The sequence below is a fragment of the Fundulus heteroclitus genome, unplaced genomic scaffold (genome assembly GCF_011125445.2).
Source record: "Fundulus heteroclitus isolate FHET01 unplaced genomic scaffold, MU-UCD_Fhet_4.1 scaffold_735, whole genome shotgun sequence".
Lineage (NCBI taxonomy): Eukaryota > Metazoa > Chordata > Actinopteri > Cyprinodontiformes > Fundulidae > Fundulus > Fundulus heteroclitus.
Window position 1 is genome coordinate 30,811 of NW_023397181.1, and position 27,442 is coordinate 58,252.

At 40.9% G+C, this 27,442-nt stretch overlaps 1 protein-coding gene across 7 annotated transcripts; it reads left to right on the forward strand.

The window, feature by feature from the left end:
* Positions 1-1,298: 1,298 nt before the first annotated feature.
* On the forward strand, positions 1,299-26,846 carry LOC105926724 (serine/threonine-protein kinase BRSK2). 7 transcript variants are annotated; one of them, XM_036134077.1, is made up of 19 exons: positions 1,299-2,724; positions 2,830-2,924; positions 5,388-5,473; positions 6,642-6,782; positions 6,942-7,058; positions 11,221-11,254; positions 12,370-12,438; positions 12,527-12,673; positions 15,260-15,291; positions 15,395-15,559; positions 15,741-15,838; positions 16,676-16,829; positions 16,946-17,006; positions 20,031-20,661; positions 22,508-22,571; positions 22,675-22,798; positions 23,129-23,339; positions 25,946-26,035; positions 26,269-26,846. In XM_036134077.1, the coding sequence occupies exons 1-19, from the start codon at positions 2,640-2,642 to the stop codon at positions 26,478-26,480; spliced, it is 2,616 nt and encodes an 871-aa protein (XP_035989970.1). In that variant the 5' UTR covers positions 1,299-2,639; the 3' UTR covers positions 26,481-26,846. The 7 variants fall into 7 exon arrangements, with proteins under 7 accessions (XP_035989970.1, XP_035989971.1, XP_035989976.1 ...); XM_036134078.1 differs by having other exon boundaries at positions 1,300-2,724; positions 22,523-22,571; XM_036134083.1 differs by having other exon boundaries at positions 1,300-2,724; positions 20,385-20,661; positions 23,086-23,339; positions 26,269-26,388.
* The last annotated feature ends 596 nt before the right edge of the window (positions 26,847-27,442 follow it).

A 27,442-nucleotide genomic window follows, 5' to 3' on the forward strand; every position in this document is an offset into this window, starting at 1 on the left:
TCTGTTAGCTGTGACATCATCCAGGGGAGGCAGATCATCCACTATTACCATCTAACATAGAAAGTACTCCTGGGTCAATGTGAGCTTCTGTGCTTTCTGTGTCTCTGCTTTGTCTTCTCTAACATAGAAAGTACTCCTGGGTCAATGTGAGCTTCTGTGCTTTCTGTGTCTCTGCTCTGTCTTCTCTAAGCCCCAGTGGGTGGAGGCAGATGAGCGTTCACACTGAGCCTGGTTCTGGTTCTGCTGGAGGTTCTCCTCCCTGTTAAAGAGGAGTTTTCCTCTCCACTGTTGCTTCATGCATGCTCAGTATGAGGGATTGCTGCAAAGCCATCAACAATGCAGACGACTGTCCCTGTGGCTCTACGCTCTTTCAGGAGGAGTGAATGCTGCTTGGAGAGACTTGATGCAACCTGCTGGGTTTCCTTAGAGAGGAAACTTTCTCACCAACCTGGAAGATTTGATTGAATTTGACTTTATAAAGAGCTTTGAGATGACATGTGATGAATTGGTGCTATATAAATAAAATTTAACTGAGTTGAACATACAATAGCATACATACAAACATATGATTACAATACAAATTTCAACTTATAATTTCACACCCTTGGCAAGGCAAGGCAGGCTTATTTATATGGGACTTTTCAGCAAAAAGATGATTCAAAGCACTGTACACGAACAGAAAAAACATTACAAAGGGAAATATCACATAGGACATTAACAAAGGAATAAGCTTAGTAAATCCTTGACTAGACTTATTTGGTTTCACTGAAACAAGCACTAACTTTCAAAGCTTAATTGTTTCTGTTTAGACATTAGCAAACATACAGAAAGCATAAAATCACACTACTAGTAACCCTTCTATTAATAATAAGAAATAAACCAGGTAAATCCTTTCTGATCTGAAACCCAAACTAGTATAACATTATAGCATTAAAATAACCCTTTTGGATCTATAAAGTATTTTTGAATTGAATTGAGAAACACTCCACACTTTTCAGAATTATACAAGTCCAAAAAACAAAACAAAACACGGTTTGCGTTGTTCTATCTCATTAAAATTGAGTTTGTAGTTGTGACATGATGAGAAAAAGTTCAATGGGGTATGAATATGCTTGCAGGGCACAGAAACTACAAAAACATTAATTAAAAATAAAATAAAAATCCCTGCTTAAACCTGCTAAGTGCTGCAGACCCATCAAGTTATTCCAACATCTCTCCCAGCCACCATGTCCCCGCCGCCCGAGGCGACGTTCACGCCCGTCTCCCCCTAACAGAAAGGGGGGTGTCCTTTGCGGCCCACGGAGCCCACGGTGTGGCAGGTGCTGGGGTGAATGCAGCGATAAGCGCATTTTGAGGAAAGACGACCAGGAGGGCGGGGAACTGAAGCCGAGAGGAGAGAGGATGGAGAGGGAGTGAGACCCGGATGCTGATGCGAGCGGGGCGAAGGAAGGGAAGAGGGGAGCGAAAAATATCGATTTACGGCAAGAAAACGGACCATCATCCAAAGGGGGGGCCCTTCCGCTGGCGTGAACCAGGATCGGAATCGAGGCAGAACCTAAGCTGGTCTGTGCCGTGTTTTTTTTTCCACCTGTGTGTGTGTGTGTATCCGCCCATGGAGGACACGCAGAAGGAGAGGAGAGAGGGGGAAGAAGATGCTGTGATCCGCCACTTGCAGTGATGTAGGGAGGCAGAGGCAGAGCTGAGGCAGGGGACGGGGGAGGACTACGCTTCGCCAATAAAAACCCTAACGAACAGGACACACATTTATACATTTAAAAAAAAAAAAAGAAAAAAAAGATGGTGGTCCGGCGAGGACTGCGCGTTTCACCGCGAACGACCGAGAGGATGTGGCAGCCGCGCGATAAAAGTGACCGTTTGGCGACGCCGGGAAACTTCACGCGGGGTCGGTGTTTGTGACAGGCGCGAGACACGGCCGTTGAAGCTAAAGCTAGCCGCGGATAGCATGTTGTTGCACCTGGAAAAACAGGCCTGACAGAGACGAGGAGGAGACGGGCAGAAAACGGCAATTATTACGTTTTCACGGCTAACATCTACGCGCACGCATCGGACATTTCGCCCGTTTTGCGCGAACGGAACATGACATAAGTGAAGACATCGAGGAGACGGCTTGTTTTTACAGCCATAGCTTAATAACATACAGTATTATATATGTAGTTAACGCCATAAATGTAACTAAAGTACCCTTATAAGCTAATGTACATAAAAGCGTAGTTAGCCTGCAGTACCTTATGTTCATTTTTTAAGGACAGTGGTTAGTGTTTAACTCAACTGGCATCCCAGTGTCTCTGCTTTAAACTATATATTTTTGTTAAATTGTAACGCCATGTTTACCACGTCCTATAGCAGGGAAATATTTATCTCAGCTTAATTGATCAACCTTAATTTTATTTTATTTTATTTTTTTTAATTTGTGAAAGGGTCAGACTTGTGCGTTATTTTCACAATAGGTGTTGGGTAACCTAGAAATAAGTGTGGCATCCCTGAAATCTAAAGTTGAGCGTTAACGCCCGGCGCCAACTCGGTGTAGGACCTGCACAGAATCTGCTGGAGAAATTGCAATAAACCCCCTGAGAGCAGTATTAGTTCTGGTCGTGTGTCAGGCCTTCAGTGGGAGCAGTATGAGTAAGGAACTGTCTCTGAGTCAGTCTGCTCAATATGTTGGGCCCTATCGACTGGAGAAGACTCTGGGGAAGGGACAGACAGGTGAGAGCGCACATGCCCATCGTAGAACGAACAATAGCAAAAAAAAAAAAACCCCGCTGGGCACTCTGAGTCAAAAATAAAAACCTGTCTCTTTTCTACACTCAGGGCTGGTCAAACTCGGCGTCCACTGTATTACGGGTCAGAAGGTGGCGATCAAAATAGTCAACCGCGAGAAGCTGTCTGAGTCAGTCCTGATGAAGGTACAGTATGGCGCCTCTGATGTGGCTGTTCTCGCTAAGCATGGGCCTGTATGAGATCCTCACTGCCAAAACCAAACGAATCATTGCTTTTAAAAAAGCAAAACAAAATGGTATTCCTTGAGGTAGAAGATGTGGACCTAAAGTGACATGACAGTCACTTTAAATACGTATTTATAACATGTTTCCAGTCTTTTTCAGGTACCTGTGAATGGAATATGCTTCTTTAGGACAACAGATACATAAGAATCTAACTGCATTGAACCATAATATTGAATTTACTGATATTTAATGATGCTCTAATGCATGGCTCACCAACCTTTTAGACGTTGAGAACTACTACATTGGTACTGTGTCATACGAAGGGCTACCTGAAACGTTCAACTTTATGTAACGTTAACATGTTTTTAATGCATTTAGCTTTTTAAATCCAATTGAATACAAGTATGATTAAAAAGGAAGAGCTTTTTAGATGCAGCTCACTGGGGGGGGGGGGGGGGGGGGGGGGGGTTGAACTATTTCTTTGAATAGGCTTGTGGGCAGTGCAGAAAATTGTAAAAAAAAAAAAAAAAAAACATTTCAAGAATACAGACAGTTTTTGTGGTTTTCAAATATAATTTTTTGGAATTCATCATGTCATGATAAATCAAAATCCTCATAATTTTCACGATCTCCAGGTAATTGGAGTTGGATTTTTCTTTTGTGTTTGTATTTGACTTTTTCTTCGCCGTTACGTTCCTTCCCTCATGCCTTCTTAGTTCTTTATTATACTTATTATTCTTAGGTGCTTGAATTTCTGGGTTTCTTTATGTGTACGTTTCTTCCTGTCTACATTTACTAGTTTCGAGTATTTCAGTTGATTTCTCTTTTTTTGTGGATTTTGTTCTCAGTTCATTCTTTGTACGTTTTGTATTCTTTCTGTTAGATTCCCTCCATGTGTTTCCCTTCACTTCCTGTTCATTGCACCCCTTCCCTCAGCTCATCGGTTTTCATTGGCCTCAGCTGTTCCTCGTTCTCTTCTTGGTTTCCGTCACCTGTTTCTGCCTCGCGTTTCTCCACACGTTCCTCTGTGTTTCTCATCGCTGGTTTCATCCGTTTGATCTCGTGCTCTGCGCTGTTTCGAAATGTTCTTTTCCCCTCGTGCCTGCTGTCAGTCAGCTTTGTAGTTTCAATTAAATCCTCGTTTTTAATCATGCGACTTCTGAGTTCCAGTCTGGGTTTTTGGTCCTGCTACAACCCTCACAACCCCTAATGATCATAAGGAATTTTTCACAATAATGATAAACGATATGATAAATGCCCATCCCTATTAGTTATTACAGTTATTATAATGTTATCTTTATCGTGTATTTATGGCATTTTTGGTCTGGTTACCTAGATTTATGTATAAACATATTCAGTTGCTTGCCTTTTGCTGCAGGTACCTGAAAACCCTGCAGCATATTCAAGGTTTTGGTGCTTAGTTATACCCAAAATGCATCAGCTGTAGGCTTTAAAGCCCATTAGGAAAAATGGAACCAACATTTGTGATAATTAAACCAATAAAATGCAAGACTTTTATCTTAAGAAGTTTCTGTGAGCTTTATTATGGAGAGCCAACAGCATCACTTTTTTTCAGGTTAGCTAGAAATTTGGTCTGGCAATGATTATGGTAATATTTTTATTTATTCTATGATTGAATAGAATGCAGGAGTTTGAAAGGTTAATAAAATCCATTTCTCGTCAACGGTTTTGTTCAGTTAGGGATGTGGGAGCTACTTTTGCAAATGGGAGCGTTCTTTTTGTATGCGAAAGTCAGATTTTGCCGAGCTCTCCTTTAGAAAAGTCAAAAAGAACGCCCCTTAATGTCGGAAATCCAAATGGGAAATTCAGAGCATTACAAGCAGTCCTGAATTTTCTCCAATATGGCTGCTGCTCGTAGAAAAAGGAGAGCAAATTGTTCATTTGAAGAGTATTTGAAACCTTTATTTTGAAAGTTGCAATATTGAAGTAATCATGTTATATATATATTTTTGGTATTCTGCTCTTTATTGAATAGCAGTACAACAAGTATGCTATTAGCTGGCAGATTAAGGAGTTAAAGCCTCGCGTGTCCGGCCTGCAGTCGGCTGCTTTGCAGATACGCCTCTTGTAGCGTATCGGCTGTAAACCTTGTTTCCATAAAAAAAGTGATAGGTGGTGCTTCTGTGGTTTTTACGCCATGAATGTTTGTGTGTTTGCAGAAATATTTTTAAACTACTAAATGTGTCTGTAGTAGCCTTCTTTCAGCCAGCTGACAGGCTGTGTGTAGCAACTTTATTCTCCACGCAGCCAGAGCTGACTCTGGTTACTGTGGGAGCTCATTAAAAGGATCAGAAACTGGCCCATGCCTAGTGAGGATTTTTTATTTGTGCTGCCTGCTGCATTAAGCTATAAACAAACTGTCCCAACTGCGTAATCTTTATCCTTCCTCTTCTGTCTAACTAGGTTGAGAGGGAGATTGCCATCCTGAAACTGATCGAGCATCCGCATGTGTTGAAGCTGCATGACGTTTACGAGAACAACAAATATCTGTGAGTTTCCTCTGCAATTCAGACCTGCCTGCTTTTCTGACCCAATAATGAACTTGGGGAGTCAGATGGAGACAAGTATTATCTTTGGAAGGGTGTAAAACCTCCTGCCTTTACAGTAATTCTCCTTATTTTTAACATGTTGTAGTGTCATTAAAAGTGGCTCCTGTGGAAGGCTGGTAAAAACATATAGTCCCTAATTGTAAACATCGTAAACATAACATTTACCAGTATTTACTCCCTCAAAGTAAAATTAGTCTGGGGATATTATCGACATTTCATAATGAAATATAAAATTTTGTTGAAATTAGTATATTCTTCCTTGATTTAAGCAGCTAAATAAAACTATTTGCCAGTGGAATGTGTATTTTTACCCCTAAAAAAAGATAATTAAATATCCTGCACTGAAACTAAGGTGATGGAGATGAGTTGTTCTTATTTCAAGTGCAGAAATCTTATTCCATTGGCAAATAGTCTTATTTAGCTGCTCAAATCAAGGGAAATAGACTCATTTCAAGAACATTTCACTTACTTTTACTTCCCCTTTTTGCAGTGAAAACTCAGCTTATTAGGTAGAGTAGTCATCTTGCAATTTGAAGGTTATATGTTCGATTCCAGCTTTCTGACATGTAGCAAGTTGCCTTCTGATCTGTGTAATGGTGAATAAATGTTTGTAGGTGCAAATGGGTGAACGTGCTTTGAGTTGTTATCAGGGGTGTAACACTGCATCAAACCACATCGATATATCTATTAAAAGATTGACGATCCAGTTACATCGATGCAAAATGAAAATAACCGTTGCATGTCGTCATTTTTAAAACGCATCTTTATTTAGAAATTCACAATGCACGAGGTTAAAAATGAACAGGTGATCTGTTTTTATCATTTTAAAATTAGAAGAATGCTGGTTTTGATTTAAATGCCTGTTTAGAAATAAATTGTCAAGTCATATTTGGCTTTTTTGAGTTAATATCAATGTAAATAATAGTGTTAAATGAGCAAAAAATCGTAACAGACTGTGATATCGGCAAATATCGTATTGTCATCCTCACAAATAGATCGTATCATGATGAAGCTGGAGATTTATACCCCTAGTAGCTATGAACCCAGTCCTAAGATGGAAGAGTTTTAGTATTTATTTGTCACGTTGTTGTGCTTTGCTTCTTAACAGATACCTGGTGTTGGAGCATGTGTCTGGAGGAGAGCTCTTTGACTACCTGGTGAAGAAGGGCCGCCTAACGCCCAAAGAGGCCAGGAAGTTCTTCAGGCAGATCATCTCTGCCCTGGATTTCTGCCACAGTCATTCCATCTGGTGGGTTTTGGCTTTTTTCAAGCTCTGGCTCTTAGATTTTGATCGGCTCACAAACAGATATCCTCTTCTGGTCATCTAAGGTGTCATTTTACGTAACGGGCAGTCATTCCCAGGTTGATGGGAACAATGCTGAAATCTGTGTGCGTGGTGTTTCTGCAGTCACAGAGACCTGAAGCCGGAGAACTTGCTGCTCGATGAGAAGAACAACATTCGTATCGCTGACTTCGGGATGGCCTCCCTGCAGGTGGGGGACAGCCTGCTGGAGACCAGCTGTGGGTGAGTACCAGCAACGTGTGACAGATCAGAAATTATGTCTTCATACATCAACAATTTCAAATCTTACATTTTAAGGAAGGGATGGAAAGACGATAATTTTTGTTTTATGTAGTTAAGTGGCAGACAGATTTATTGGCACACATGGAAAGATGTGTACAGAGCCCTAAAATAAGAAATAATTTATTGCAGCATCAACATGGCACCATGAAAACCTTTAATTTTAATTAATTTGGGTACATTTATTCAGCGCGTAGGAGGATATAGTTTTTTAACAAAATAAGTAGGGCTGGGTATCATCTAGGATGAGCCGATTCAATACGATTCTCGAAACATAGCTCAGCCTGATTTGACTCCAATATCGATATTTATTACTTTCAAATTGATACTCAAAGTCATTCAATCAACAAAACCATCCAAATATTATATTTATGTTCAATTTATTGAACACTGATATATTAACAGGAAAATAAAGCTAATTTGGTTCAATGCGTTTAACGTATCTCAGAAACCAAAAATGTGCCCAAACGTCTGATTTTAGGGACGAAGGCGCTTCTAAAATCCTGTCGGCCGCTCCGCTAATTCGTCTAACTTTCTCTTCCTCGCTGTGAACAGTAATGGCGCTGTAACAACGCCCCCTAGGTGTTGGGAAGTATATCGATATTGAAAGCCAGAATATCGATATTAACTCGTTTTTAAAAACATCGATATTAATCTTTGTATTGATTTTTATGCACAGCCCTAAAAATAAGTGGCACAAGTATTCTTTCTCCTGTCTATGTTACTATGTACTTCCCCCGTTTGACAATAAGGGAGTTGCAGATTTCGGGTTGTGCGGTGCATTATGTGTAAGTTCCTTTTTTTTGGCTACCAAACAACATTTAAAGATATTGGAAAGCATGACAAGAGCTAAGATTCTCAGCTGTCAAATGACACAGTCTGTCTTCTGCAGGGACAGAGTCTCTGTCTGAAGCTGGGACACTAAGGTTAGGCTCAGTTTAGAGCTTAAACCGCTGATTTGGTGGAAGAAAGAGCGATTTAAGAGATGGGGGTGGGGGGGGGGGGAACAGAGAGCGAGATGGATGGTAGGTGCTGACTGCTAGCCTCGTGAGACCATCCTGATCTCGCGAGCTTTCAAGGTTTCACTCGCAGATCAGTCTGGCTACTCTCCGTTAAAGAAAATTTGGAGCCGTTCACCAAACGAACGTCCAATCAGCGTTGGCTTTGAGGCGGGTTGAGGTGTGACGCAACGAGAAGATCGTCAGTTCAGTCTAAAGAACATGGAGGCTTCAGTCGATGAAACTAGCGTTAGCGCGGCTATCGAGCAAGTTTTATCGGAATTACAGAGTATTTCTTTACTGAGCTAACAAGCCTTTACCTGCAGCAGCAAGAGTAGCTTGGCCTGTGGTTGCTCGTAACAGAGCGACGACGAATCATGTTGACAAGTACGTCATATGCTTCGTTGATCTGATTGGTTTATTTGGCCCGTCTATCACCAACATAGGCCAATCAGCTAACCAGTATTTTCGCCCCGTCCCAAAATTACTTCAACGGAAGGTTTACAGATGGATATGCGGAGCAAATCTATCTGGTGGCGTCAGGTTAGCTGACTGCACCATCCATGATAAAATGCTTTTGCACAGCGCACCTTACTACGATAATAAAGAGGAATATATCGTCGTAGTTTTTAAAGCAATACGTTGTATGACATGTAAACCTTATTATTCTTTTTCTGTAATCCGCTAAAATCCAGTTACCCTAAATGAAGTGTTGCTTTGGCCACATTAATGTGAGTGAAGTGTTATGACGGCGTATGGTGCTGCTGACTTAGCGGTCATCTACTTTATTTATCAACTTTTCTCTGAAGATGCATTTGAATTATTTAAAAAGTGACAGCGAGCAGAATAAAATTTCTATCAAACTGATTCTATGTTCTGTCTCTTTACTCTCTTACTTTGTCCGCTATAGCGCAGGGCAGCCGCCCTGAGCCCGACATCTTCCCAGGTTTCAAGATTAGATAGCCTTGATAAAGATGAAGATTAGTCACAATGATTATGTGCAAATATCTTGCAGTTTTTGTACACCTTTGTCTGGATTATTCTTTTCTGTCGGGAAATTGTAAAGAATGAACGGAGGTGTACCACAGCATTTCTTCTTTCCATCTTTGGGTAAACTCGGTTGAGCCTCGCAATCGTGTTTTTTCCGTCACTGTTCAAATCCAAAAAATTCTATTGTGATTATATTTTTACCTGCTCTACAAAGTATGTACATGAAAGATCTAAATTAAATTCGTCCAGATTTCTGTTGTAAAGAGAATATGCAAGTAGATCCAAAACTCAAAAATTGTTTTGCACACTTGCCAAATAAAAATTTGGTCATCCCGTTTTCAAAATCTCTTGGAATCGATTGACTTTGTATATTAATAAATGTTTTGCGTTCTCTAAGCTATAAGAACAAAATTTGGGGTCAGTCTTTCTTTCAAACAATTTTATTAAACAAATAAAACCAGTTTGTGTACAAAAGTCTGCATTTAGGTCATTGGGTAGTTGTGGTTAGCCTCGTGAGACCATCCTGATCTCGCGAGCTTTCAAGGTTTCACTCGCAGATCAGTCTGGCTACCCTCCGTTAAAGAAAATTTGGAGCCGTTCACCAAACGAACGTCCAATCAGCGTTGGCTTTGAGGCGGGTTGAGGTGTGACGCAACGGGAAGCGCGACAGTTCAGTCTAAACAACATGGCGGCTTCAGCCGATGAAACTAGCGTTAGCGTGGCTATCGAGCAAGTTTTATCGGCATTACAGAGTAATTCTTTGCTGAGCTAAAGAGCCTTTACCTGCAGCAGCAAGAGTAGCTTGGCTTGTGGTTGTGTTTTCATCGTCGCTCGTAACAGAGCGACGACGAATCTGATTGGTTCATTTGGCCCGTCTATCACCAACATAGGCCAATCAGCTAACCAGTATTTTCGCCCCTTCCCAAAATTACTTCAACGGAAGGTTTCCAGATGGATAAGCGGAGCAAATCTATCTGGCGGAGTCAGGTAAAGTTGTGGTCCCATTTGCTATGAAATTAAAGAGAATATAAAAAGTGTAGTGATAAAAAGACAGATACTTTGTCTTAATATTTTCAGTGGAAAGAAGATTTTAACTTGTCTTTAATAATTTTTCCCTAATTAATAACCGGTGCTGGTGGAGCCAAACCGTTTGACAAAAGGCAGTTGGAGGGCCGCACAAAAACCTCTCTTCTCATCTGCTCAGCTTAAAGGGTTTCTGCCAAATTTAGCTGATTTTTTTTTGTTTTTTTTTATCTAGTGAACCATTTATGTGGGATTTAAATCTCACGGTTTGGATAATTTTCCTAATTAAAAACCAAATGACGATACATATTCATCTTACTGGCAGATACTACCAGAGAGGTATCTGAAATGAGGTTTTTCTGAAAAGTTCATGATGCCATCCAAGGTTCCCAGGGCCCTCAGGAGAGAAACAGGTCCTCCTTCATATTTAGCAGCGGCTATGAGGTGCTTTTCCAAATGTACGCCTGTAGGACGCGTCCAATAGTTTGGGAGACTTGGAGATCTTTACAGATTCTCTACTTCTCCTGTCACAGCGTGCGGTGGCAAAATAAATATGGGTCCTCGTTCAGCGGTGTTGTGTTTTTTAAAGGCTTTGCAAGAAGTAGCAATAGTTGTGGCTCAGGACATTCTGTTTATTTTTACTATTTGTATCTTGCGTTATAAACCTTTTACTTCATTTTTTCTCACTTTAAGAGCATCGAGTAATTTGAAGCAAAGATGCTGAAGTCCAGGTCTAGTTACAAGTCATCAAGCCAAAGGCGACGCCTCTGACTAAATGTACTCACATTAATGATTGGATAATTACTTTTTTTTGTGGGTAGTTAAAAGCTGGTACCATGAAAGATGCACAGATATCCTAAGGCCTTTACACGTCTTTACCAGCGTTGCCGATACATGAGGCCAGTATTCTGTGGTTTGCAGAAACAGAACCTAGCATTAGCCACAGGAGCTACAGACAGTGGATCTTAGCTTGTACTGTTTTGAAAGAGTCCAGCTGTTGCACAATGCTTTTTTATGCTGTTATAATTACGCAGTTGTCACTACTCCTGTCATTCGCTCCGTATTCTCTGTGACACGTTTTTCTTTGATTTCAGGTCGCCACATTACGCCTGTCCTGAAGTTATACGGGTGAGGGAGCTGCCTTCACACTGTGTCCTCCTCATACGCCTGCACCTGTGCTGAAAAAGAGCAAACGCTGTTATTAAATCATTGATTTTGAAGCAAACACATCCACAACCGATGGCACTAATGAGTTATAACTAGGGCTGAACGATTTTGTAAAATAATCTAATTGCGATTTTTTTTCTTAATATTGTGATTTAATACGATTTTTTTTCCAGTTAAATTTATCATGTGTTTCAAAATATATACAAACAACAAATCAATTTGTTTCCTCGCCATGTGGATTAGTTGCTAAAAGACCCGCAGCATCTAAACTCGGAGCAGTAATGATTGTGTTCTGTCCTACAATATATTTCAACCTAAACTGCAATTTTGACTTTTCTCCTCATCAACCACAAGCAACAAAAAAGGCATCTAAATAAAGATGTTTGTAAACAAGGACTATTTTAAATATGAAATTTAATGTTTCTATTGATCAGAATATTATTCAAGAGAACAGCTTTTAATTTAATTGGACATCAATCCCTGTTGAACATAAAGTGCAAAGTCCAACCAACAAACAAGTCTATGTATTAAACTGATTGACCTGTACTTAATGCTATGTATGATTATATAAACTCTAAAACAAGTAATAAAATTAGATTTTCTCACTGCTGCAACCGTCTTCCCTTCCATGTGGAGGCAAACCCACTTTAAACATTTTACCAACACTTAATGGACATGTCTAATTCCCTGATTGTTACATAGCCAAAAATTGCAGACCTCTGCGATTTGGAAATTGCGTTATTTTAAATCACGATTATATTGAAAATGCGATTAATTGTTCAGCCCTAGTTAAAACCCATCAAAGATAAATTATAAATCTCTCAAACTGATATTAAAACTCATTTTGTTGGGGGGCTCATCTCTTGTAAAAGCGAATGTTCCTATCGCGCTCAGCACTAGAAGGATTCTCCAGCTCCATAAATGAAATGTAGTTTTCACAGTGTTGGCGGAGACAGAATAAAATACAGTCACGTTTACGCTTGTTTTACCCATAATTCAGTTAAAACAAGCAAATTCCAGCAATTATCTTAGAGTCCCGTTTGGATTCAGGGTTTTAAATTTGCCGTCTTTGACAGGGGGAGAAGTATGACGGGAGGAGAGCAGACGTGTGGAGCTGCGGGGTCATCCTCTTCGCCCTCCTGGTGGTCAGTTTTAAACCCAAGTGTTCACAGTGCCGTCGGGCCGGGTTTTATGTTATATCAGAAGATTCTTCTCTCTCCCTCTTGCCCACAGGGTGCCCTGCCTTTCGACCACGACAACCTACGGCAGCTGCTGGAAAAGGTGAAGAGTGGCGTGTTCCACATGCCGCACTTCATCCCGCCGGACTGCCAGTCGCTGCTCAAAGGCATGATAGAAGTTAACCCGGAGAAGAGGCTGACGGTAGGTGACCCACCAGACTATCCCAGAAATAATGCAGACAGTATCAAACGATAAAAACGACGTTGGAGCTGGTCTCATAAGTCTAATTCACGTGTTCGTACCCCTTGAATTTTACAACCAGACACTTAAAGTGATAGAACAAGACATAGTGCTGCATGATGGTGGAGTGGAAATGTGTGCTGTACGTCTCTATTCAGCCCCGTTCACTTTGAGAACCCTGAATAAAAATGGAAAATTGTCCTGGAAAGTCATACGTTTAGAAACTGGAGTCCATCTGTGCGTGATTCAATCTTGTTGTAAATGAGAGGCGTATTGCAGAACTGTACACCCATCGAGATCTGGTTGTCCACACTGCAAAAATAAAACTAAAAATAAGAAAATATTCCTTGAAATGAGAGTATTTTCCTTGATTCGAGCAGGTAAATAAGATTATTTGCCGATGGAATAAGATATTTGCACTTGAAATAGGAACAATTCGTCTCCATCTTATTATTTCAAGTGCAGTATATCTAATTATCTTATTTTAGGGGGAAAAATTTTCATTCCGTTGGTAAATAATCTTATTCACCTGCTCAAATCAAGGACAAATACTTTAATTTGAAGAAAATGTTACTTATTTTTAGTTCTCTTTTTGCAGTGCAACTAAACTGACAAGCTGGGCAAAGACATTTAGTCAATTAAAGTAGCCTAGAATAGGACCTAAAGTCAGTATCGCAATATATTGAGCAGTTCGCCATGATAACAATAAATGGACGATAATAGTGGCCAAAACACTACCCTCACTTCCAGCTTTAGTGGCAGACAGATTCCAGCAGTAGTAACAAACCTGGTCCGACCATCACCATATCGGCTGGAAAATGTGCCGTCTGCAGCGCTCTGGTGCGGCGTTTCGTCATTGATGTGACGTAGAGTCAGACTAATGAACTTCTTGTTCCAGGCTGGATGGGGTGGAGTCATGTGACTGCAGACACGTGGCTCAGCATCTTAAAGGGACAGGAGCATAGCCGACCTTTACTATAAAAAAAACAACTATCTATCTTATTAGATAGTAAAAAACACCAATATGGGAGCAATTATGTTGGTTATTGTCGTTAATTTTAGTTTATTGCCCAGGCCTAGTATAGAGGCCCATGGTAACTCTGGAGGAGCTGCAAAGATCCACGGCTCAGGTAGTAGAATCCTTAGACAGTGTGCAGACCACAAATCTGACGTCCATGGAGGAGTGGCCAGCAGAAAGCCTCGGGTTAGAAAGACGTCTCATATGCATCATATGTATCCCCTATCTGAAAGGTAGGGGATACAACCACTGAGCTATATTATACACTGGAGTGCTAATCGCCGGCTGTTAGAACGAGTCACTTTGAAGCCACCAGCCGCCATATTGGTACTCCCTATTTCCCTCCAGTAACTAGGGAATATGTGCGCTACAGCATCGAATAGCGAGGATTTTCTGATGTTAAGGGAAGGCTTAAGACTTTTAAAATGTCAAATGCCATATGCTTTTATGTTATGTTCTAAAACTATCAAGTAATGAGAAAGTTATGTGCTGAAATATTTTGCATTTTATTTATTTAAATATATATATATATATATATATATATATATATATATATATATATATATATATATATATATATAACTTTTATAAATATATAAATAACAATATACAAAAACATATATTTACATATGTGTATACATATATACATATACACATACTTATATATACATATATATATATACATATATATATATATTTAATATGAATAACATGTAAAATATTTCAGCACCTAATTTCCTAGTAGTTGATAGTGTTAGTACATCCACTGACTGTAGAATTACCTGTGAAACGTTTTCACACAGTCAGAAAACTGCTTGTTGTTGCAACCAAATCCTGTGGGATTCTGTGAGAGTAGGGAGTAGCAAGATGGCGGCCAGTGACTTCAGTTTTTCGGCAAAATCAGCACTCCAGTGTATATTATAGCTCAGTGGATACAACAGATGATGTTTAAAAGCGGCCGCAAAGGTCAGGGGAGAAAGAAATGTCACTTTTATCGCCCACCAGGCAAAAGCCCTGAACTGATTGTCCCCAGGTTGAAACATGGTAGTGGCAGCATCATGCTGTGGGAACGTTTATCGTCAGCAGGGACAGGGAGAAAGATGGATGGATCATGATACAGAAACCCCGTTAGAGGCTGCAGAAGATTTAAATCTGGGACAGAGGTTCACCTTTTGCAGGACAACGGCCCAGTCAAAGTCTAGACCTAAATCTGATTGGCCATCTTTGGCAAGACTACTTTGTTTAGGTCTTTTATATAAAATCCCAATAAAAATATTGAGGGGGTTGTTGAAAAGTGAATTCCTGTTCAAGACATTGTCTGTCTGGATTAAAATGTTTGCTGTCATACATTTTCTCCTCCATTCCAGCAAGGAATAAAGTTGTAAACTGAGATTTTGGCATTCATTATTCAGAGATGATGCAATTTGTCCCGAGCCGCGCCAACTGTATGCACATCCCAGCTCTGTGGCCATCTGGCTGTGAACAGCCTGTAGATACTAACGACCCCATCTGTCCTGTTCCTCTTACAGCTAGAGGCCATCCAGAAACATTCCTGGTATCAGTGAGTAAAACATTCATTCTTTCACGCAGTCAAAAAAAAAAAAACGTTAGCTCAAGCCCCGCCGTTCGGTTGTGATCCATCGTGCTTCGTGCGCGCTCCACAGGGGCGGTCGTAACGAGCCGTGTCCCGAGCAGCCTCCCCCCCGGCGGGTGTGTGTGAGGAGGATCCTCTCCCTGACCGAGCTGGACCCGGATGTGTTGGAAAGCATGCACTCTCTGGGATGTTTCCGCGACAGAGTCAAGCTGACACGTGATTTGCAATGTGAAGAGTAAGCAGGTTTTTTTTTTTTTTTTTGTATCCCAAACTTAGAAAATGACCATAAAGTGTGCTCCACCCTGTCATTTTAATGGACTAAAGTAGCACTTGAGGCGTAAACAAGGGTTTCACCCTGTATTAAGCTTTAAACTGACGTAGAAATCCCTTTGACAACATTCCTTGATCCATTTTAGAGAGAACCAGGAGAAGATGATCTACTACCTACTGCTGGACAGGAAGGAACGCTACCCGAGCTACGAAGACGAGGACCTGCCTCCACGCAACGACGTTGGTGAGTCAATAGGGGGCAGCAGCGAACCATTTAAGAGAGGAAGCTGCTTTTTCTTTATATTAGCAGAAAAAAACAAACAAACACTGGGCGAAGGCAACTGTTCTGTGAGTGCAAATGAAGCTAAGATTATCACTGTGAATCAAAAGCCTCCAGAGGAATTACTGTTACTAAATCAGTGCGAATATCAGGACAGTAAATCCGTCTTAATCAAAGCGAGATTGTAACCAATATATTCAATTCAATTCAATTCAATTTTATTTATATAGTGCCAAATCATGAAACATGTCATCTCAAGGCACTTTACAAAGTCAAATTCAATCATATTATACAGATTGGGTCAGATTATACAGATTGGTCAAAAATGTCCTATATAAGGAAACCAGTTGATTGCATCAAAGTCCCGACAAGCAGCATTCACTCCTGGGGAACCGTAGAGCCACAGGGAGAGTCGTCTGCTTTGTACATCGCTTTGCTGCAATCCCTCATACTGAGCAAGCATGAAGCGACAGTGGGAAGAAAAACTCCCCATTAACGAGAAGGAAAACCTCCGGCAGAACCGGGCTCAGTATGAACGGTCATCTGCCTCGACCGACTGGGGTTACAGAAGACAGAGCAGAGACACAACAAGAGAAACAAAAAAGCACAGAAGCACACATTGATCTAGTAATCTGTTCTACATTAGATGGTAGTAGCGGGTGAGCCGTCTTCTCTGGATGATGTCACAGTTAACAGAACGCCAGACCAGGTGTACCTACTATGAAAAAAACAAAACAAAAAAAACCAGCACGGGTTCCGATTTTAAACCTGACGTTCCACCTCTGTGTTGACGTTCCTCAGCAGACCCTCCTCGGAAGCGTGTCGACTCCCCCATGCTGACGCGTCACGGTCGCTGTCGCCCCGAGAGGAAAAGTCTAGAAGTGCTCAGCGTTACGGAGCAGGGGTCTCCCACCCCACCCCGCAGGGCCCTCGACACGGCCGCACACAGTCAGAGGTGGCGTGTCTTTATCCTTCATTGTGTGCAATAGATACAATATTCACTCTTTCAAGACATTAAAGTTCGGTTTATGCTGTTTGTCTTGTCACTTGTGCCCTGGTTGTGTTCATCAGGTCCCGCTCAGTCAGCGGAGCTTCAAGTGGTCTCTCCTCGAGTCCTCTCAGCAGTCCCAGGGTAAGGATGAGTTCCCACACCGCACTTTATTATAGAATAATGTACGCGTAATAATAGAGTTCAAAACAAATTATAAAACTGTTCACTCCCCTTAAACCTTTCAACATTTTGTCACATTACAACCAAAATCCCGCTAAGACACGGCTGACAGGTCAGGCAAAGAAGAGCATTAATTACTCAGAGAGGCAGCCAAGAAGCCTACTGCAACTCTGTTGACAGAACAGCTGTTAATTATCTGGCCTTTAATTAAGAGGAACAGCGTTATGTTGAAAGCCAGTTTTTAGTCTGACACAAACCACGTAGGAGACGCAGCAAACACGTAAAAAAAAGATTCTGTGGTCCAAAGAGACGGCGTCATGCTATCTTCAGAAAGGACAGAAAGGTTTTCCACACAATGAATATCACATCTGTCTGAACTCATTATTAACATTAACGCTTGATACAGCACGTTTTCAACAAGTAAACGGCTCTATTTCCAGAAGTCCTACTAAAGTACAATCAGCTCTGACAAAAATCCAACTTTCTGAGTCTGTCAATGACAACAGACGGCTGCTTTATTCTTGTTGCTAAATAGACCCCATGAATGGATTATGTGAAAGATCCCAAGTAATAAAATCAAAATTGAATAAAGTTCTGCTTCAAATTATTCTAAACTCTGGCAGATCTAGATTTAAAGAGACTTTCGTTCAATCAAGAAGTTAGAAAAGAAGAAAGGCAGGTAGGCTGCAAAATATAACCATGTCTAAAGATTCTGTCTAAACATTATAGAGACAGAAGGATAAAAACCGAGATACAAACTGGTTGCTCTTTTAAAGCTGTATTCTAGGATGTTAATGGAAAGTTAAATGGAATGAAAATATTAGCAACACCACAGAAGAAGAAGTCACCCAGCCTAGGGCGATTGCATGTACTCCCATGACAGTATTTCTATACACTGCAAAAACGGAACTAAAAATAAGTAAAATTTTCTTAAAATTAGTGTATCTGTCCTTGATTTGAGCAGGTAAATAAGATTATCTGCTAATGGAATAAGATTTTTGCACTTAAAATAGGAACAATTCATCTCCATTGTCTTATTTCAAGTGCAGGATGTCTAATTGTCTTATTTTATGGGTCAAAATACTCATTCCATTGGCAGATAATACAATTTACCTGCTCAAATCAAAGACAAAAACACAAATTTTAAGAACATTTTATGTCTGTTTTTGCAGTGTAGGGGAAACACTGCGTGACTAATAAAAAAGACGGATCATTATTCCCTCTCATCTTGCATTTTGTTTGCTCATACTGAGCATGCATGAAGCGACAGTGGAGAGGAAAACTCCCCTTTAACAGGGAGGAGAACCTCCAGCAGAACCAGAACCAGGCTCAGTGTGAACGCTCATCTGCCTCCACCCACTGGGGCTTAGAGAAGACAGAGCAGAGACACAGAAAGCACAGAAGCTCACATTGACCCAGGAGTACTTTCTATGTTAGAGAAGACAGAGCAGAGACACAGAAAGCACAGAAGCTCACATTGACCCAGGAGTACTTTCTATGTTAGAGAAGACAGAGCAGAGACACAGAAAGCACAGAAGCTCACATTGACCCAGGACTACTTTCTATGTTAGATGGTAGTAGAGGATGATCTGCCTCCCCTGATGATGTCACAGCTAACAGAACGCCAGACCAGGTGTACCTTCTATGAAGAGAAAAATGACAAAGAACAAAAAGTTGAAATAACAACAAACAATGCAGATTGGAGAGCAGTAGGAGAACTCAGCAGAGTGAGAAAAATAGACCCAGTGTCTCATGATTGTGTCCCACTGTGGGCTAGCTCATACAACCCCAGTAAAATACATTAAAAGTTGTGGTCATAATGTGACAAGATGTGAAAAAGTTCAAGAGATACGCATTCTTCACTTTACATTATTTAACTACAGTCGTTCAGCGGGTTCTGCTACACAGAAAGTTGGAGCCCTGTGCTAAAATTATTCAGATTTTCGGTCTCTGTAAATTTAAGTGTTTTTGTTTTCTAACATGAGGTGAAACTGTTCTTGTCCGTGTTTTCTATGACCTTTTGTAACAATCTTCTGATGTTAATGTAGTTCACTGCAAAAATAGAGCTAAAAATAAGATTTTTTTTTCTTGAAATTTAAGTATTTTTCCTTGATTTGAGCAGGTAAATAGGACTATTTGCCAATGGAATAAGATTTTTGCACTTAAAATAGGAACAATTCATCTCCATCACCTTATTTCAAGTGCAGCATATCTAATTATCTTATTTTAGGGGTAGAAATACTCATTCCATTGGCAAAGAATCTTATTTACCTGCTCAAATCAAGGGCAAATACATTATTTTCAAGAAAATTGTATTTATTTTTAGTTCCCTTTTTGCAGTGTTCTTCATCATTTTCTTGTTTAAAACAGATGTTTGCCTGTAGCACAGCAGTGATTACTTGATGTTTTCTGTAGCTTATTTTTTTTTTTTTACAACTAACTCTCTCACTAAACAATTGTCAAAACATCAAGATCCTTTCCTGGTCAGTATTTTCTACGGCTGTCAAATATGAAGCTACTTTCTGCAACCGTCTGTGCTATCCATGTGTCAGTGTCTCCAGTCATTTACACACACCATCGCACCACTTCCAGTTCCTCAAATTAAGCTCTTTCTCAACAGGAAGTTTGCATTTTCTCCCTTTATCTCATTTATCTTCCTCCCTGTGCATGCAGCAGTTGAACAGGACATTTTTCAGAAAACAACTAGTGGTTAATTGCTCGTACAAAGCGGCCACTTAAGGTCACAGTACCTGCATCACTTTTAACTCCACCTCTGGCTCAACAGCTGTAGGGAGGATAAATATAGCAAAGTGAAAGCTTTCATAATCAGCATTTAGCACATTCACTGTTCATAAGGTGCACTCTTCTGTCATGAAGCATGATATTCATTTCCATCCTTTCTCCATTTTCCATCCCTTCTCTTTCTTGTTTTCCATCTCTCCTCCCCCACTACTCCCACACTCCTTCCAAATCCACCCCCCCCAGTCCTACCAGAGCCCCGTCTTCACTTTCAGCCAATCAGACGTCACCTGCGCCACCGCTTCCCCCCTCACAAAGGAGTCCAAACAGGGAAACGCCACGACTCCTCGTTCAGCCCGCCCTCATGACAAGCCCAAAGCGCCCCCCAACCCCAAGACCCAGACCCTGCCCACCAAAGGACCCGGCGACCGTCCCCACCTGCAGGCCATCAAATCCCTGCCCCTGCACAACCCGTCCTCCCGCTCTCCCTCCCCCTCCCCGCTCCTGTCACCCATTCCTCGCTTTTTCTTCCCTTCGTCCTCTGTCCTTAAGTCCGTGACTAAGAGTTTCTACCCAAACTCTGCCCACTCTGTGCCACAGGTTACCCCCCAGGGCTCTCCGCTGCCCACACCGCTGGGCACCCCTGTTCACCATCCCCACCACCCTTCCACCACCCCGCCCTCCTCTTCCTCATCCTCATCCTCGTCACGGGCAGAGGGAGGCGGGGGCGTGGGCTCGCTCTCGCTCACCCCTCCCTCCAGCCCAGGAGGGGGTGGTGGCATGGCGGCCAGCAGCCCCGCCCACTGGAGGACTCGCCTCAACTCTTTCAAGAACAACTTGCTGGGGTCGCCGCGGTTCCACCGCCGTAAGTTACAAGGTGAGTTTCTGTGTCCAAAGACTGAGGACCTTGCAACAATATTCACAAACATTTTAAAATTCCCTCACCATCTGAGGTTTAAGCTACGAACTGTTGGGATTTTATGTGATATAGGCAAACACAAGTAGCATAAGTAGCGTGGTAAGGAAATCAGACATGGTTTTCAACATTTCTTGCAAACAAAACAAAAGTGTTTCACCGAATCCTGTGGAGATCCACCTTTTACTGCAACTATTTCTTTTGTCTCTGCCAAATTTGGGCCATTTTTTCTTTGCAAAATAGCTCAAATTTTAAGTCTTGTCACACATTCTAATTTCATAATTAAATCCCGTGCTCTCAGATCCTCATCTGCTTTACACCCGTCTGTCCCTTCTGCCCGTCTCACCACCATGGGGAGCAGAGCATTCAGCCGCTCTGCCCCCCCGCCTCTGGAACTCTCTACCACCCCTACTTAGAAACACGTACTCACTTCAATTCAAATCACAACTCAAAGCTCAGCTGTTTAATTAATCTGTTAAAATGTTTTTTATTCTGTGTTTCGATTTTGTTTTTCACATTAATGTGTTTCTATGTATTTTTTGTACGGTGACCTTGAGTGTCCAGAAAGGCGCCTTTTAAATAAAATGTATTATTATTATTATTATTATTATTATTATTATTATTATTATTATTATTATTATTATTAATAATAATAATAATAATAATAATAATAATAATAATAATAATAATAATAATAATAATAATAATAAACAGACTTTGACTAGGCCACATTGACAGATAAACTCACTGCAAAAATAGACCTAAAAATAAGAATTTTTTTTCTTGAAATTAAAGTATTTTTCCCTTATTTGAGCAGGTAAATAGGACTATTTGCCAATGGAATAAGATTTTTGCACTTAAAATAGGAACGATTCTTCTCCATCGTCTTATTTCAAGTGCAGTTTATCTAATTATATTATTATAGGGGTAAAAATACTTATTCCATTGGCAAATAGTCTTATTTGCCAATGGAATAAGTATTTATTCCATTGGCAATTCCCTTCGTTGCTAACTAAAGTCGTGCTTACACATTTTAACAGATTTTTGAGCATACTGTACTTCATAAAATCAGTCAGTAAGCACAACTTTAATCATATATAAGGCGCACCATCAATATTTGGGAAGATTTAAGGATTTTAATTGCGCCTTATAGTCCGGAAAATATGGTAGGCCAGATTGTACAGTTTTGGTCTCATTCTGCTTTAAACTTCTCTATCTTCTTTGTCCCTGGCCTGTTTAATGTGCTCCTCAGTCTTTACCACACCATACCATACCATACCGACTTTATTTATGAAGCACTTTATACAGCGACAGCACCAAAGTGCTGTACACAATCATAAAATACAATGCAATTATAAAATAGAAAGGATCGAATATAAAATACATATTAATATACAGACACAATAAAACAAAGTGAAACCTCTCAGATTGTGCCCAAAGCCAAAGGAAAAAGATGGGTCTTAAGAAGGGATTTAAAAACGAGTGAAGAGGCCTGCCTTATCCTTTATCCTACGGTTTGTTCACTATTATTCAAGTATTGTTATTCAAGACTTTTACTATTGAGGCAACTTTGGAAGTAAATTGCTTGCATTAGACTTCATTTAGTGTAAAGGAGGCTTGTAACAAATGCATCCCTCTTAGATTTTTACTCTTAGAAATCTTTGAAAACCATGGATCATTTTCCTTTCTCCTCACATGCGCTACGTTGTGTCGTCCTAAACCCAATAAAATCCACTGGTCTGTTTGTTTATATCTTGCATACAACGTTTGCGGCTTCTAGCTGTTTATGATATTAACTTTAATTTAGATCTTTCTCTCCCAGTTCCCACGTCAGAGGACATGTCCAGTCTGACGCCAGAATCCAGCCCTGAGTGAGTTACGACCTAAACTTTTGTCATCCTGCCGTAACGCTCCTGCTCTGCAGTTTCTCTCACTGTTTGTGTTTTTTTTTTTTGTTTTTTTTTTGGCTTCCAGGCTGGCCAAGAAGTCCTGGTTCGGGAATTTCATCGGTTTGGAGAAAGAGGAGCAGATCTTCGTGGTGATCCGAGACAAACCCTTGAGTTCTGTCAAAGCCGACATTGTCCACGCTTTCCTGTCAGTGAGTATCTGCTGTGGTCTGTCTCTGTCCACTTCTGTTCGTACACAAGCATGGCTCTCAGGGGGAGAAAGGCATTCACATGCACTCTCTTGCTGTGCACCTCATTGCTTTTCATTATTTCACTCTACTCTTTGTTTGATTTTTTTGGTTTCTCGCTCCCTTGTGGCACGTACACGGAGCGCTTTTACGTCCACCAATGGCTCACTCTCTGTCTCTCCTGTCCTCACCCTCACCCTTTGTCTCCCTATGCTCACGTCGGACCCCCTGTACCTCTCCCGCCTCGTAAGTCTGTCGGTCTCTCTGCTTCTTCTCTGTCTCCCCACCACGCAGATCCCGTCGCTCAGCCACAGCGTCATCTCCCAGACCAGTTTCCGGGCAGAGTACAAGTCCTCCGGCGGTCCCTCCGTCTTCCAGAAGCCCGTCAAGTTCCAAGTGGACATTGCCTTCTCCGAGGGCGAGAGGGAGCGGGAAAGGGAGAGGAGCGAGAGGGAGGGGAGGAGGGAAACAGGAATCTACAGCGTGACCTTCTCCCTCATATCAGGCAAATGCTTCGTGTCACATCCACAGCTGCGGCTGCAAGATGCTAAACTAACTTATTCTGGTTATTCTCAAATGTAAAGTTATTTTTCTAGAAATTTGGCCGTGTTCTAGAAATCATTCTTATAGTAAAATCGGAAGAAGACAGTTTCTTTTGTTGTTGTAGAAGAATGGATTTCTGTAAGAAAGAAAAAGAAAGTGAGGAGCGTGGTTTTCAACATTAGCCTTTTTTTATTCTAATAAACTATTAAGAGAAAGTCTTAAAACAATAACGTATAAAACATTCTACTTGCTTTTACTTTAAACACAATATCATCAATTGATATTAAATCAAAACTTTATACATAAAGCGCTTCAACGTACCATAAGCCACCCTAACATCCTTCCAGCAGGTCAGTTTTCCAAAACACAATCACTACCGATTTATTTTCACTCAATTAGCCGAAGTTCAGCTCCATCCATGTTTTAACATCCTGAAGTTCTGTATAACGCAGGCCTCCACTGGCTTCTAAAAATAAAAAAAACTAAATGTCATCTGCATAAACACTAAATTACTGCTGCTAAAATACGTTAAACCAGTTAAAATATCTCCACCGTTTTATACTTAGACCAGAGCAAGACTATAAAACAAACACTTGCTACATTTAGCGGTCATTTCCAACGTCTTAAAAGTACAGATTATTCTATCTTCATGTCTCTCTGCAGGGCGCAGGTTAGATTCCTAACAAGTCTTCAATGTGAAGTCTAGCTTTCAGATAAAGGACTGGAGCAGCAAACCTGATCTAAACCCAGTTCAGTTCAGTTTGTCTATTCAGTTAAAATTTGAGTTTAATGAAATCATTCAGACAGATCGGTTAAAAACTCTTCAGTCTAAGGACATCCAGCAGATTGCATCGTGTCATTGTCTTGCAGCATTCACTCCTGGAGGAGAATGTAGCCGTCTGAATGTAGCTTGTCTGTGACTTTGCAGCAATCCCTCATACCGAGCATGCAGTGCAGTCGATACAGTGTTACCAACAAGGAGCAATAAAACAGCCATGTTTTTAAAGCGTGGTTTAAAACGCTTTAAACCACTTTAAAGACAAGATTTTTTTCTTTAATCGTTTTTAAAATCCCTGTGAAACAGTTCAGATCCTCTTTAAAAGGTACGATAACAAGGGTTCAGTGTTAGAAATGTCCAAGTTATGACTATAAACTGTGTTTAAAAATAAATAGAAGCAATCTGAGGATGAACAGAAAATCAGGACACGATATTTAGGACGAGCTCTGTGCTCACGTTGCCTGAAGACGGCCATTTTTAGTGAGAGGCATTTTAGTGGAGAGGATTGAGGTTTATCTTCAGCTTTTAACTGTGACAAACTTTTTAAGTAGTCAGTCTCTGTTTTTATTCCCCTGAGATATTTCCCACAAAGATTTTCTGATGAACTTAACGAGACTCAGTGAGGACGTTGATAAGTAGAGAGCTGTTGCTTTCTGGGTCTTGATTTCTACTCTGGAAGTTACTTTGAAAAACCCTAATCTCCCCTCAGAGGACTGACAGAAGAAATCTAATGGCTGAGTGACATATTAGTTTTTTGAAACAAAAAACTAAAAAAAAAGAACATTAAAGAAATATAAAAGGTTCTAAGCTCTGATTTTTTAACCTTCTTTATTCTGAGTATATAATAAATATACAGCAGAATGTTAAAAAAAAGTAGAAGAAGAAAAATAAAAGGATAAGTTATGATTTTTTTCTTTACAGGGTGCTTGCGCAAGTCTTGAAAGTCTCAATAAGTATGGAATTTTGAAACACTGTTTTCCAGACCTTGAAAAGTCTTGAATTTTGTGTGAAAGTCTTAATAAAGTATGGGGAAAAAAAATGTATGGTAGAATTTTACAGTATGCTCAAAGGCATTGTGAAATGAGAAATAGGAAGGTAGGCTATAAAACTATAATTTACTAACTGGTCACGTACTGTATTCGCCTAATGGAATCAAACACTTGTTTGATGTGAAATTCATGTACTTGTGATTTCATGTTTTGAAACGTCTTCATCAGTAAAAGCATAATTTACTGTGAATAATGCATTTGTTCATTAAATACTAGCCTATAAAAATTAACATTTCTAATAAACAGTTTGTACAATCTCAACCAATGAAGTAGGCAGTAGGCACACAAGTATACAAGTACATAAAGTTAAGGTCTTGGGAAAAAAAATATCAGTTTTAAAAAAGTCTGGAATTTTAATTTGGAAAAAGAGCAAGCACCCTGCTTTAACATAAACATTAATTGACAGTTTTGGACACTTACATGAAGAAATGTCTTAATATTGAGCAATTAAGATTAAATCTTTACTGTAATGCAATGCTATGACTTCTTCCTTTGTGCTTCAGAGCAATCAAGCAGCATAAAGCTGGTGGCCTTCTTTGAAAAGAAACTTCCTAAGTCTTTCTTTTTAAACACTTTCTGTTTTCAAACAAATTGCTTTCAGTTTGGGCTCAGGCTTTGACGCTATAATCAGCTGTTAAGTGAAATAGCTTTACCGTCTGCAATCTCTTTTGTTGTGTAAAACTAGATCACGGTTTCCTAAAATCATTTTTTTAATTACCGGTATTTCCGCTTTGTCCACAGGCCCGAGTCGCCGGTTCAGACGAGTGGTGGAGACGATCCAAGCCCAGCTTCTCAGCTCTCATGATCAGCCACTGGTGCAAGCCCTTTGTGGTAAGGCTGCTTATTGGCCAGCTTTAGCCTCAGTGGAGCAATTAGTTTAATTTACACTGCGAACAGACAATGTGAACCCTAGAAAAGTCTGGAAATGTAACGGAATTTGATTTATTATCTTAGAAATGGTTTAATCCGGACATGGACACGTCTTTGTGATAAGAGCCGTTAGTTTGATCGTACGAATGCAGCATAAATACGCTGGGAGTCACTTTTCCTCTTCCGCTCTGTAGATCCCTTCCCAGATGAGAAGAACAGTCGTCCCCACGGGACCCCCACCCGTCAAAACTCGCGGCGCTCAGAGGGCGGGGGCGACAGGTGCGAGTGGGGCGACCGAGCAGACGGCGGAGGCATAGGAGGCAGCGGAGGAGTCCTGCAGCGCAGAGGCTCGGCGAAGGAGAGAACCCGCCTCCTGTCCTCCAACGGAACCCAGTCCCAACCGTAGGATAGAGAGCGAGACGACGCTGCAGGATGCTTGAGCTGCACCACGAACCAGACAGTAATAACTCCATCTCCAAGTATCCCTGCGAGCTACGAGCCACCCCTTATTCTTCCTCGACCAAGTTACTGAGAGTGCTTAACTATAGCGAGGACTGATCCTTATTCCCTCCCATCTTGCATTTTGTTTGCCAACATAATCTTGACGTTCTGGATCGCCGTTAATCCGACCATTAAAAGAGGAACGAGTTTTGAGGAACCACCCTTTAATTAAAAAAAACAAAAGGAGTCCGAGAATGAGCAGTTTTGGTATCCATCCATTAAAAAATGTAGCTTCCCAGATAAAACAAGAGTTTAGAAGAGCTGATGTGCATGCCAGGCTAGCCAGTCGGTCCTCGAGCAGATAGGTTAGTCTGTCGGGATCCCGTCGGCTGACGGATTCGGACACCCGAAATTACCCTTGGATTAACGGTGGCGCTCCTGTCCCTGTCGAGCAACGTTGCAGATGACGGTCCATCCGGAGAGAGGCGTGGATGCAGTGCAGCATCAGAACTCTACGAGCCCGTTTACCCCAAGGTTGAGCTTTTCTCATGAGAAACTGCATCCTTGAGTTCCAGCAGTGGCTTTTGTGTGGATCTAAAGAAAAAACCCAACAAGTAAGCTAAGTAAGTGAATGTGAAAAAAACAAAAAAATGTATTTTTTTATTTCGTTTTGATTTGTGTTGAACGTATTGGCTTTTGTCTGAGGATTGTCAGCAGCACAGTGACATCGGGCGGCAGCAGGAAGAGCCGCGCTGTCTGAACGTTGCTCACTGGCAAACATCCGCTTGGTTGTGTTTCCTTTTTACTCAGAGACGCTATGAAACAATTCATCTACCATTCTGCATCGGACCCTCGTTGCTCTGGTTGAAACAAATGTATGAACATTACTGGGTGGAGGGAGGGTGGTGGTGTGTTGTTAATATGTGA

What these genes read in the sequence shown, in the direction of transcription:
- LOC105926724 (XM_036134077.1), top strand. Translation starts at nt 2,640, where the DNA reads ATGAGTAAGGAACTGTCTCTGAGTCAGTCTGCTCAATATGTTGGGCCC. An exon ending in TACGAGAACAACAAATATCT is followed by an intron (nt 5,474 to 6,641) that starts GTGAGTTTCCTC and finishes GCTTCTTAACAG; the next exon opens with ATACCTGGTGTTGGAGCATG. An exon ending in TTGTCCACGCTTTCCTGTCA is followed by an intron (nt 22,799 to 23,128) that starts GTGAGTATCTGC and finishes CCCACCACGCAG; the next exon opens with ATCCCGTCGCTCAGCCACAG.